The sequence below is a fragment of the Bubalus bubalis genome, chromosome 6, assembly GCF_019923935.1.
Source record: "Bubalus bubalis isolate 160015118507 breed Murrah chromosome 6, NDDB_SH_1, whole genome shotgun sequence".
Taxonomy (NCBI): Eukaryota; Metazoa; Chordata; class Mammalia; order Artiodactyla; family Bovidae; genus Bubalus; species Bubalus bubalis.
The window spans coordinates 15,213,325-15,227,123 of NC_059162.1; the positions used below are offsets into that span (position 1 = coordinate 15,213,325).

The 13,799-nt window shown below is 38.3% G+C and overlaps 1 protein-coding gene across 10 annotated transcripts in view; it reads left to right on the forward strand.

The window, feature by feature from the left end:
* Window positions 1-13,799, forward strand: part of ASH1L (ASH1 like histone lysine methyltransferase) — a 206,186-nt gene that overhangs the window by 57,984 nt on the left and 134,403 nt on the right. For 9 of the 10 annotated variants that reach the window (XM_044944263.2, XM_025289369.3, XM_025289367.3 and 6 more), the window contains one exon: window positions 3,312-7,875. The exons of the other annotated variant lie outside the window; for it this stretch is intronic. In XM_044944263.2, coding sequence (XP_044800198.2) covers window positions 3,312-7,875 — 4,564 coding nt within the window. The remainder of the gene's footprint in view (window positions 1-3,311; window positions 7,876-13,799) is intronic. 10 annotated transcript variants of the gene reach the window in all.

Genomic DNA, 13,799 nt, shown 5'->3' on the forward strand with positions numbered 1-13,799 from the left:
CACAGCAGGTAAGGGATATGGAGACTTAGCAGCAAACATTGGCCCAACAAGTGAAAAACCCTTCACCAATACAATTTCTAATCAATCTTTTAACTACTTAAAGGAATCTGTGTTTAGACAGTTTAGAACATCTCCTGCCTTTCACAGTTGGGAGGCTCTGAACAATCACATGTGGCCAGAAAAACCTTTTCAGGCAGGCTAGAGGATTTCCAAAGGAGTTTGTAGGTTGAAACACTGTCACACCCAGGAATTATTAACTGCAGCTGTAAGCTAACTCTTTTTTCAGAGAGAGGTAGTGGGGGACAGCCCCCCGTAAAGTCAGAGGTGTAGGTGAAAGCACAAAGCAGAAAGTAGGCAGACTCTGGTTTTGGGGGTAGATGCTCGAGAATTTCCAGGGGAACTCCCGAGGCTCAATCCCGCCTTTGCGTATGCCAAGCCTCCTTCCTCATGACCTTTGCCACTGATGGAGCTCGCTCCCAGCACTGACTCTTGATTTATTTGCATAAAAAGGCATCTTCCTTGTATTATTCCAGTGGGATATGAAACCACAATCATTTTGGCCCCATTTTTAAGAAAGAATGTACATGTGTTTATTTGAGTATATCATGAAGTATCTGAAATGTAAAATTGTTTATCTATGGATGGTAGTATTTATACCTTCCCTTTTCTAGTGAGAATACTTTTATCTTTGTTTTCAAGTTGAAAAAAATTATATGCTGGAAATGATGTTTTGATACAGTATCCTTTTCATTGGAAAATAATACACTCTTAAAATTGATACCTCTTACCCTTAGTTGTCATTTAAGAGATTCTTAGAATTGTAAGAGAGTAGTACCACCAGTACCAAATGTAGTTTTCAACATATTATTCTCTTTCACTCAGTTTATTCAGTGTCAGTATTTGGAAGAAAAAACTCTTTGAAACCAAATTATCTGTGTTTTCTGTTTTATTTTTATTTTTCCCTTCTTTAGTCATAGACCATTTACTAATAGTTAATGTGGAATACTAACTAGTTTAGGATGATTTTAATTAATCTGATACATTTATTTCTGACAAAGGTGAAACACCAGATTTCAATATAGTCTTTTAGCAGTTTACAGGAACCAGATTTTTTTACTTTTCTTTTAGGCAGAATTTTTAAAATATCTTGATGAAGTGTAACATAAATATAAGTGTAACAACTCAGTGAATTTTCACAAATTCAGCCACCCCTTGTAATGAATATTTAGTTTAACAAATAAAACTTTACCAGCACCCACTAAGATCTATGCTGCTTTCTCATTACTACCGCACAGGAGGGGTAATCATTTTCCTGACTTTTATTATCATAATTGGTGTACCTCTTTGTGAACTTAATATTCGGTATAAATAGAGTTATACAGTATGTAATTTTATTCTTATTCTGTATCCTTTCAGTCTTGTTTGTGAACAGTATCTATACTATGGTACATAGTCATAGTTTGTTCATAACAGATTTTTTAAGGTAAGTTATAACATTTTCAGATATATATTTTAAAATACTTAATAAAGCCTTTTTTTAAGCCTTTAATTTTTAAGTTTTGAAAAGTAACTGTAAAAGTACAAAATGGGAATATTGTTTTTTTAATAAGATGGAAATAAAATGTACTTCTTTAATTACAAGCTTAATATAATTCAGTTGTATATGAGACTGTCAACAAAGCCCGTTTCCTTTTGGGCAAAATTATGAGAGTCCAGTCCAAAACAAGAGATAGTTCTCTTAATTCTGAGTCAGTCAAATATTGGTCATATTTTGTTTCTTCCCTCATAGATTACTATTTTCATTACATTTTAGTTTATTCTTCCATTTTTAACCAGATATGTACGTATTAATATAGCCACATTCCTTTATCCCTGTCTTATACAGAAGGTATTGTTATAACAACTGTTGAAATTGTTGTTTTTCCCTTTAATAATACATACTCTAGATCATCATTGCATAGCAGTGTATCGATATTTCCTCCCCCCCCCCCCCCCCCGTTTTTTGACACTCCATTGTATAATATATTTTGATTTATTTAGCCAGTCCCCTGTAGGTAATTATTTAGATTTGTTTTCAGATTTTGCTATTAAAATAGTGTTACATGTTTAGCCTTTTGCAAACATTAGATTTTTGCCAGTGTGTCTTGGGTGTGCCAGTGTGTCTTCTGACCTAAAAGTGGGCAAAGGAATTAATGCATGTGTGGTACCATTTTATATACAGCACTTTTCCATGTATGTATGGATTTGGTTTTGAGTTTTCTATCCTGGTCCATTGGTTCCTTTGTCTTTTCGTGCACTACACTATTTTTGTGATAGAGGCTTTAAAAGTTAACATTTGATACAGTTATCCCCTTCTTTTTAGATTTTGCTAGTATTCTTGCTTATATATTTTTCCTAATGAAAGTTAGTAACTATTCTTATTCCTGAGAGACTCTTGTTGGTGTTTTTATGAGGATCATATTAAATCTATAAATTTGCTTAGGGCAAATTGTCATCTTTATGTCTTTCCTATCCACATGCGCAGTATGTCTTTACCTTTGTTCAAGTCTTTCATTTGTCAGTTATACCTCAATTCTGAAAAATCTTTGCTGAAACATGAAGAAAATAATCTTTGTCATCCAAAAGTAAAGCATACTGTTGTGTGAAATGATAAATTCATTTGTAAAGTATATAGTGAGGATGCATGACTTTTATAGCAATTTATATTATGACTTAAGATTTTATATAAAAACATTCTAAAGAAAATATGAATATATTATCTTTTCTTCTCACATGAAGAGAAAACTCGACTGTTCATTCAAGATTACAATAAAGAATGTGTTAAAGGAGTGAAAGTTAAGTCAGAGATTGACCTGTATTGGTTTAAAATAATTTAAATCAATTGAAGAGATAAGCAGTGAACCATTGTTTTGAATGAGGACCATGGGATATTGTAGCTAACAATATTTATCTTTTCAAAAACAGTAATTAATATAGTAATGTATATTTAGTCCATCTAAAGTTAGGTGAAAATAGACTGGGAATTTGCCTTTTTAAAATAATGTAAAAAAATATCAGGGATATTTCTGGTAGTATATGTGTTCATGTGGTTGAAAGTCAAGAAAGACTGCATCTTGATAGCCTCTGATACAGTAGTAGAGGAACTAACATACTGTGACATTAGTGTAACACTAGTTAGGTAGGTTTTTTTAAAAAAGCACTACTGCGTATCTTATATCTGATATGTGATCATCTAGTTCTATTGTAATGCTAAACTAAAATGGTATATAAGGTTTACTCTCTCTGAAACCCTTTTCTTATTCAAATTTTAGGATCCTTCAAAGTTGTACAAGAAATCAGGTGATGTTGCAGCCATTGAATGCCAGTCTGAAGAAACCATCCATCTTCATTCACAGGGAGAAAACAATCCTTTGTCTAAGAAGCTTTCTCCAGTACACTCAGAAATGACAGATTACATTAATGCAACATCATCTACTCTTGTTGGTAGCCGGGATCCTGATTTAAAGGACAGGGCATTACTTAATGGAGGAACAAGCGTAACGGAAAAGTTGGCACAGCTCATTGCAACTTGTCCTCCCTCCAAGTCTTCCAAGACAAAACCGAAGAAGTTAGCAACTGGCACTACTGCAGGATTGGTTAGCAAGGATTTGATCAGGAAAGCAGGTGTTGGCTCTGTAGCTGGAATAATACATAAAGACCTAATAAAAAAACCAACTATCAGCACAGCGGTTGGGTTGGTAACTAAAGATCCTGGGAAAAAGCCAGTGTTTAATGCAACAGTAGGACTGATCAGTAAGGACTCTGTGAAAAAACTAGGAACTGGCACTACAGCGGTATTCATTAATAAAGACTTAGGCAAAAAGCCAGGGGCTATCACTACAGTAGGACTGCTGAGCAAAGATACAGGAAAGAAGCTAGGAATTGGTATTGTTCCAGGTTTAGTGAATAAGGAACCTGGGAAGAAACTAGGACTTGGCACTGTGGTTGGACTAGTTAATAAAGACTTGGGAAAGAAATTGGGTTCAACTGTTGGCCTGGTAGCCAAGGACTGTGCAAAGAAGATTGTAGCAAATTCAACAATGGGATTAGTTAATAAGGACATTGGAAAGAAACTAGTGAGTTGTCCTATGACAGGATTGGTCAATAAAGATGCCATAAACCTTAAAGCGGAAGCACTGCTCCCCACTCAGGAACCACTTAAGGCTTCTTGTAGTACAAACATCATTAGTCATGAAAGTCAGGACCTTTCTGAATCCCTGAAAGACAGTGCCACCAGCAAAACTTTTGAGAAGAATGTCACACGGCAGAGTAAAGAAAGCATATTGGAAAAGTTCTCAGTTCGAAAGGAAATCATTAATTTGGAAAAAGAAATGTTTAATGAAGGAACATGTATTCAGCAAGACAGTTTCTCATCCAGTGAAAGGGGGTCTTATGAAACCTCAAAGCATGAAAAGCAACCTCCTGTGTATTGCACTTCTCCAGACTTTCAAATGGGAGTTGCTTCTGATGCATCTACAGCAAAATCCCCTTTTAGTGCAGTAGGAGAAAGCAATCTCCCTTCCCCATCACCTACTGTATCTGTTAATCCTTTATCCAGAAGTCCCCCTGAAACTTCTTCACAGATGACTCCTAATCCGTTACTTTTAAGTCCTACCACAGAACTAATGGAAGAAATTTCTGAATCTGTTGGGAAGAATCAATTTACTTCTGAAAGTACACATTTGAACATTGGTCATAGGTCTATGGGTCATAGCATGAATATTGAATGTAAAGGGATTGATAAAGAGCTAAATGATTCTAAAACTACACATATAGATATTTCAAGAATAAACTCTTCTCTGGGAAAAAAGCCAAGTTTGACTTCTGAATCCAGTATTCATACAATTACCCCTTCAGTTGTTAACTTCACTAGTTTATTTAGTAACAAGCCCTTTCTAAAACTTGGTGCAGTATCTGCATCTGACAAACACTGCCAAGTTGCTGAAAGCCTAAGCACTACTTTGCAGTCCAAACCCTTAAAAAAAAGGAAAGGAAGAAAACCTCGGTGGACTAAAGTGGTGGCAAGAAGCACATGCCGGTCTCCAAAAGGGCTAGAATTAGAAAGATCAGAGCTTTTTAAAAATGTTACGTGTAGTTCACTATCAAATAGTAATTCCGAGCCAGCAAAGTTCATGAAAAACATTGGACCATCTACATTTGTAGATCATGACTTCCTTAAACGCCGATTGCCAAAGTTGAGCAAATCTACAACTCCTTCTCTTGCTCTCTTAACTGATAGTGAAAAACCATCTCATAAGTCTTTTGCTACTCACAAACTGTCCTCCAGTATGTGTGTCTCTAGTGACCTTTTGTCTGATATTTATAAGCCCAAAAGAGGAAGACCTAAGTCTAAGGAGATGCCTCAACTGGAGGGCCCACCTAAGAGGACTTTAAAAATTCCTGCTTCCAAAGTCTTTTCTTTGCAGTCTAAGGAAGAACAAGAACCCCCAATTTTACAGCCAGAAATTGAAATTCCTTCTTTCAAACAAAGTCTGTCTGTGTCTCCTTTTCCAAAAAAGAGAGGCAGACCCAAGAGGCAAATGAGGTCACCAGTCAAGATGAAGCCACCTGTACTATCGGTGGCTCCATTTGTTGCCACTGAAAGTCCAAGCAAGCTTGAATCTGAAAGTGATAACCATAGAAGTAGCAGTGATTTCTTTGAGAGTGAGGATCAGCTTCAAGATCCAGATGATCTAGATGACAGTCATAGGCCAACCGTCTGTAGTATGAGTGACCTTGAGATGGAACCAGATAAAAAAATTACCAAGAGAAACAATGGACAATTAATGAAAACAATTATCCGCAAAATAAATAAAATGAAGACTTTAAAGAGAAAGAAACTGTTGAATCAAATTCTTTCAAGCTCTGTAGAATCAAGTAATAAAGGGAAAGTGCAATCCAAACTCCATAATACAGTGTCAAGTCTTGCCGCTACATTTGGCTCTAAATTGGGCCAACAGATAAATGTCAGCAAGAAAGGAACCATTTACATAGGAAAGAGGAGAGGTCGAAAACCAAAAACTGTCTTAAATGGCATTCTTTCTGGTAGCCCTACCAGCCTTGCTGTTCTTGAACAAACAGCTCAGCAGGCAGCTGGATCGGCATTAGGACAGATTCTTCCCCCTTTGCTGCCTTCATCTGCTAGTAGTTCTGAGATTCTTCCATCACCTATTTGCTCTCAGTCTTCTGGGACTAGTGGAGGTCAGAGCCCTGTAAGTAGTGATGCAGGCTTTGTTGAACCCAGTTCAGTGCCATATTTGCATTTACACTCCAGACAGGGCAGTATGATTCAGACTCTTGCAATGAAGAAGGCCTCAAAGGGGAGGAGGCGGTTATCTCCTCCTACTTTGTTGCCAAATTCTCCTTCACACTTGAGTGAACTCACATCTCTGAAAGAAGCTACTCCTTCGCCTATTAGTGAGTCTCATAGTGATGAGACCATTCCCAGTGATAGTGGAATTGGAACAGATAATAACAGCACATCAGACCGGGCAGAGAAATTTTGTGGGCAGAAAAAGAGGAGGCATTCTTTTGAGCATGTTTCTCTGATTCCCCCTGAAACCTCTACAGTCCTAAGCAGTCTTAAAGAAAAACATAAACATAAATGTAAGCGCAGGAATCATGATTACCTCAGCTATGACAAGATGAAAAGGCAAAAACGAAAACGGAAAAAGAAATACCCCCAACTCCGAAATAGACAGGATCCAGACTTCATTGCAGATCTGGAGGAATTAATAAGTCGCCTAAGTGAAATTCGAATCACTCATCGAAGTCATCATTTTATTCCCCGAGACCTCCTTCCAACTATTTTTCGGATCAACTTTAATAGTTTCTATACACATCCTTCTTTCCCCCTAGACCCTTTGCACTACATTCGAAAACCTGACTTAAAAAAGAAGAGAGGGAGACCCCCTAAGATGAGGGAGGCAATGGCTGAAATGCCTTTTATGCACAGCCTTAGTTTTCCTCTCTCTAGTACTGGATTCTATCCTTCTTACGGCATGCCTTACTCTCCCTCACCCCTTACAGCTGCTCCCATAGGATTAGGTTACTATGGAAGGTATCCCCCCACTCTTTATCCACCTCCTCCATCCCCTTCTTTCACCACTCCACTTCCACCTCCTTCCTATATGCATGCTGGTCATTTACTTCTCAATCCCACCAAATACCATAAGAAAAAGCATAAGTTACTTCGACAGGAGGCCTTTCTTACAACCAGCAGGACTCCCCTCCTTTCCATGAGTACTTACCCTAGCGTCCCTCCTGAGATGGCCTATGGTTGGATGGTTGAGCACAAACACAGGCACCGGCACAAACACAGAGAACATCGTTCTTCTGAGCAACCGCAGGTTTCCATGGACGCTGGCTCTTCCAGATCCGTCCTAGAATCTTTGAAGCGCTATCGATTTGGAAAGGACACTGTTGGAGAGCGATATAAACATAAGGAAAAGCACCGGTGTCATATGTCCTGCCCTCATCTCTCTCCTTCAAAAAGTTTAATAAACAGAGAAGAACAGTGGGTCCACCGAGAGCCTTCAGAATCTAGTCCATTGGCCTTGGGATTGCAGACACCTTTACAGATTGACTGTTCAGAAAGTTCTCCGAGTTTATCCCTTGGAGGATTCACTCCCAACTCTGATCCAGCCAGCAGTGATGAACACACAAACCTTTTCACAAGTGCAATAGGGAGCTGCAGAGTTTCAAACCCTAACTCCAGTGGCCGGAAGAAATTAACTGACAGCCCTGGACTGTTCTCTGCACAGGACACTTCACTAAATCGGCCTCACAGAAAGGAACCACTGCCTTCCAGCGAAAGGGCAGTACAGACCTTAACAGGTAAGAGGTTTATTTTGTTGCCAGTTGTTTGTGTTAGAGAAATGGTGCATTTTGCCTACTGGTTGCCTGGTATATGTACATGAGCTTTGAATAGCTCTGATGTTTTGTGTTTTTGTTTTTATAAATGTATTTTGAAATGTTATCTTCCACCGTTTAGTTTTCAGTAGATGTGAGAAGTAAGATAAGGCATGTCTTTGAGTTAATTTTTAGTTTTGAGAAGCGAGATCATTATCAAAACGAGATAATACTCAACTTTTGGAAATCAGGAAAAATTACTTTCTTGCTCAAAAAGGCCATTACAGTTTCTTTAGGGAGATATGGCTTTACAATGTTGTGGCTCTCTGTTAACAGCTTTGCAGGATTTTTAATATATATACTGTTATTTGGTTTTTGTGGGGTTTTTTTTAAGTATAATTGATTTACAGTGTTGTGGCTATCTGTTAATAACTTTGCAGGATTTTTAGTATATGCTAATTCAATTTATAAGTGTTTCTATGTTATACGGAGAATATGTTGTTAAGTCTGTACATCTCATAATAAAAATCTAAGCATTCAAAACTGAATTTTGGGGCATTCCCTGGGATCCAGTGGTTAGGACTCTATGCTTTCACTGCTGTGGACCCAGGTTCAATCCCTGGTTGGGGAACTAACAAGCCATGCAGTGTGGCCGAAAACAAAATAATCAACTTTGTAAAATTTAACTGAAAATTTAGCAGGACTTCAATTTTCAGAGTACCTTTAGGTATCTTCAGAAAAGTTGCTCTAGTTGAATAAAATGACATGAAGCAAATTTAGATAATGCCTAAATGTAATGTCTAAAAAGTGTCTTGAGAATTGAAAAGAATATAGAAAACAAGAACGAGGAAGCATTGCCTGTTCATGTATAAGATATCTCTAAGTCAGGAGTTCTTTATCAAAGATCTCAAATTTGCCAGCTGATAAATTAACTCTAGAAAGTTCATGAAACCTCTGATGTTGTAAGTAAAATTATGTGTATGTGCTGCTGTGTGTGCTGTGCTTAGTTGCTCAGTCATGTCTTACTCTTTGCAACCCCGTGGACTGTAGCCCACCAGGCTCCTCTGTCTATGGGATTCTCCGGGCAAGAATGCTGGAGTGGATAGCCATTCCCTTCTCCAGGGGATCTTCCCAGCCCAGGGATTGAACCCAGGTCTCCTGCATTGCAGGCTGTTCTTTACCATCTGAGCCACCAGGGAAGCCCTATGTATATATATGCTTGTGTGTATTTTTCAGGAAAAAAATCCATGCATTTGATCAGATTCTCCAGGTAAACTCTCTAAGCCTCAATATCTCTTCTATAAAATGGAATTAGTTGGGTTATTATTAGAAGAAGTAAGTGTGATTATAGTGTTTATTAAAATGATTTGCACATAGTAAACACACTGCTGCTGCTGCTGCTGCTAAGTTGCTTCAGTTGTGTCCAACTCTGTGCGACCCCATAGACAGCAGCCCACCAGGCTCCCCCGTCCCTGGGATTCCCCAGGCAAGAACACTGGAGTGGGTTGCCATTTCCTTCTCCAGTGCATGAAAGTGAAAAGTGAAAGTGAAGTCCGCTCAGTCCTGTCTGACTCTTCGCGACCCCATGGACTGCAGCCTACCAGGCTCCTCCGTCCATGGGATTTTCCAGGCAAGAGTACTGGAGTGGGGTGCCATCGCCTTCTCCGAGTAAACACACAGATGTTAATTAATATTATTCCTCCAAAAGATTAAAAGCTTGTGCATTAGAGGAAATGATAAACCCCTCAAAGAAAAGAGTTTTTGTTCCTGATTTTAATTATTTGTGAACTTTTGAAAAATAGAAGCTATCTTGGTAGAGAAGCTGTAGTTTTTAATAGTGTAATAAAGAGAAAAAAATCACAAATTCTAGGTTCATTCAGCATATTTTTTGATAAAAATTAGTCAACAGCAGTTAATGAATATCTGCTGTCTGCCACACATTTTACTTTGTGGACCATTGTAATGTAATAGAGAATAGGGCACACAGGTTCATTGTTCTCATTGAACTTAATATTGGAGGAGATAGGTAATAAACAATAAAAGCTACAAATTAAATGTCATAAAAATTTTGACAAGCAGTTTATAAATATACACAAAGACATACATACATATATATATATATATAATTTTTTTTTTTTTTTAAAGAATGTCCAGGGTTCTTTTTAAGTATGAAATGGGGGCCTAACTCAGGAAGCCTTCCCTGAGAAAGTGACCCTAGACTGTTACTTGAATGAAGGATGAACAGCAGTTACCTAGGTGAACAGAATTTCCCCTTATTCATCTGTTCATTCATTCATTTATTTATTGAATTGCAAAACATCTAGCATTCTTTCAGTCACTTTTATATAGTAGAGAGTAAAGACTTAATACCTTGCCTCATTAACTTTCAGCTTGGTGAGAGAGGACAAACTGTAGAGTGGTAAGCACACAAATAATGGTATGATTAATTTAAACAATGCTGTCAATTAATGTAACAGCATTAGAGTAAATAAGGGGAGGGGGGTACCTATTTTAGGTGGAGTAATTAGTTATAGCCCAGGGATGAAAATTTACTGTTAAGGGATATGAAACCACCAAGCTTTTTAAACTGAGAATTGGGTGAAGAGCACATTTGAAGATCTTAAAATATTAAGGAGCTTAGACATTAGGAAAAGTAGGGGAGAGGTCAGAAGGTTCATTGTGGTAGGAGAGGGAATACAAAACAGAATGGTGAGAGAGTTGTGAAAGAAAAAAGCCAGAGTGTATGTTAAAGATATTGATTTTATAAAAACCAAAGCAAAAAAAAACAAGTTTTGATTTTAAATTTGCATTTTTAAAGATCATTCTAGCTCTGTGTGAACATTGAATTGTAAATGTAAAAATAGTTACAGGGAAACCAATCAGTGGACAATTGCAGTAGCCTACATAAACTGATACTTAGACAAGGGTGTTGGCAGACTCCTTCATGAATGTTTGAGAGGTTCGTGCATTGTCCTGATATAGAGTAGACTGGAAGAGGAGGGATTTTGGGAGAGCACAGGTTTGCTTTTTAATATTTATAAACCTTGAAATGCCTTTATAAAATTCAAATGGTGATGCTGAGTGGGCATTTGGGTATCTAGTTCTGGAGCTCAAGAGAGATGTTTGGGCTAGAGATAAGGGCATTTCACTCTGAGGTTTTGAAAAACTTTGGTGATATTATTCACTAAAGATAAAAGGGTGTCTGGAAACAATACAGTTAGGAACAGACTCTCAAAACCTATTAAACTCTGTAAACAGAGCACCAAGAAAAGCAATAATTCTGGAAAATACCAGCAGCAGGTAAAAATATGTGTTAAATTGTTCAATAAGTAATGAAATACTACAGTAAACATAGGACTTTTAGGAAAGATGAAAGTAGCCTTATAGAAGCAGATATAAAGAAGGGTTAAAGCTGCTCAATGTAGTTAACATGTTAGTCACTCAGTCATGTCCAACTATTTGTGACCCCATGGATTGTAGCCCACCAGGCTCCTCTGTCCATGGAATTCTCCAGGCAAGAACACTGGAGTGGGTTGGCATGCCCTCTTCCAGGGGATCTTCCTGACCCAGGGATCGAACCCAAGTCTCCCACATTGCAGACAGATTCTTTACGGTCTGAGCCACCAGGGAAGCCCAGTGTATATCATAAATATAAATTGATGCCAGATATAGTTGGTTCTGGTTTATTGTCCTCATTTGTTTCTTTTGCATTAAGATTGGGGGAAACACACAGTAAGCATTTGTAGGAATATCTGTGACCAGTTGTTCCCAAAAGGATGCATGGGCATTCTGAACAAAACTACATTGCTCAGCGGTTTACTGCATTTAGTTTGTGTTCATGTAGTCTTCGTTTAGCTGCTGATCTTGTGTTTCAAAACATTAATGTACTTTGAAAAATCATGTATGTACTCACACAACTTCTTTGTCATTCTGGAGCTGTTTCACACTGTAGAAGCACTGTAACAAGACAGACTATATATCTGTGAATCTGCTTATCTGTTTATCTGCATGTCATCATGAGAGAAAGATTTCCCTACAGAGAATACAGAGTGAGAAAAAGAGAGAGCCTTGGGTAGCTTTGAACAATTTCATTATTTAAAGTAGTGGTTAAAAACCATCGACCTTTGGTTTGTATATGACCCATTGTGGTGATTTCTATAGTTTTTTTTTTTTAATGTTGAAATTTTAAAATCTGGAGATTTCACATAACTGTTCAGAGTTCTGCTTTCCTTTGAAAAGAAATCAAAACATCTGACAACACTTAATCCATATTTCCTGGATGACATCAAGGTTGGGTCTCAATAATGGCACCCCCTCTCCACTCCCCAGGTCTTTAGTCGGGGCATGCAGTCTTCCATTTGCCTCAGTCTTCACAGTTTCCTGATGTGTGTTATATCTAACCCAGTTTAACTATTTAAGTGGTTTATCTGGCTCCAAGGAATATTAAAGCTGTGGCCTCTAATTTAAGAGTTGTGAGAAGAAGCTTATAACATGTGGGGAAATTGAGGTGAAGGTGAAGTGAAATGACTTGAATGTGTCAAGTATATCACCTTCATGGACAATAAAGTCACCCAAGAGGCCATTTATTGGGGTTAGAGTAGAAAGGATGGATCCACATCTGGCTTCAGGGACCTTAGGGACTGAGATAGCAGGGAAATCTACCATATGCAGAAATACCTGCTTAATGAATAAGAAGCTGTCTTATTTCTTTCATTTGAAAAATAGAACATAGTAAGACCTCTGTGGAGAGTGAAAAAGCTGTCTTAAAACTCAACATTCAGTAAACTAAGATCATGGCATCTGGTCCCATCACTTCATGGCAAATAGATGGGGAAACAGTGAGAAACTTTAATATATTTTTGGGCTCCAAAGTCATTGCAGATGACAACTGCAGCCATGAAATTTAAAAACACTTGCTACTTGGAAGAAAAGCTATGACCAACCTAGATAGCACATTAAAAAGCAGAGACATTACTTTGTCAACAAAGGTCCATCTAGTCAAAGCTATGGTCTTTTCAGTAGTCATGTATGGATGTGAGAGTTGGGCTGTAAAGAAAGCTGAGCTCCAAAGAATTGATGCTTTTGAACTCTGGTGTTGGAGAAGACTCTTGAGAGTCCCTTGGACTGCAGGGAAATCAAACCAGTCAACCCTAAAGGAAATCAGTCCTGAATATTCTTTGGAAGGACTGATACTGAAGCTCCAATACTTTGGCCACCTGATGTGAAGAACTGACTCCTTGGGAAAAACCCTGATGCTGAGAAAGATTGGAGGCAGGAGAAGGCGACAACAGAGGATGAGATGGTTGAATAGCACCACTGACTCGATGGACATAAGTTTGAGCAAGCTCTGGGAGTTGGTGATGGACAGGGAAGCCTGGCGTGCTGCAGTCCATGGGGTTGAAAAGAGTTGGACATGACTGAGCAACTGAACTGAAGTTCCTGTTCTGATCAATTCTCTGTCACCAACTGGGTTTCCTCTAATTTAGATCAGTTCTGATACTAATCACCTTGAGTTAGAGAAGACCCTACAATTGAGGAGCAAAGATTTTTTTTGAAGACTACCCCCGCTTAAGATGCCAGCTGCAAGTTTCAGTGTCGCCAGTCCACCCACACTTCTGTCCAACCTGCCACAGTTTAGGTCTTACCACAACCCTTCATTAAAAAAGAAAACCTGAAATGGGTTATTTATTTTATTTTTGGCTACATTGTGTCTTCATTACTGCGCGTGGGCTTTCTCTAGTTGCAGTCTGCAGGCTTTTCATTGCAGTGGCTTCTCTTGTGGCATCTCTCGGGCTCTAGAGTGCTTAGGCTTCAGTGGTTGTGGCACAGGGGCTTAGCTACTCCATGGCATGTGGGATCTGCCTGGATCTGGAATCAAACCTTTGTCCCCTGCATTGGCAGATAGATTC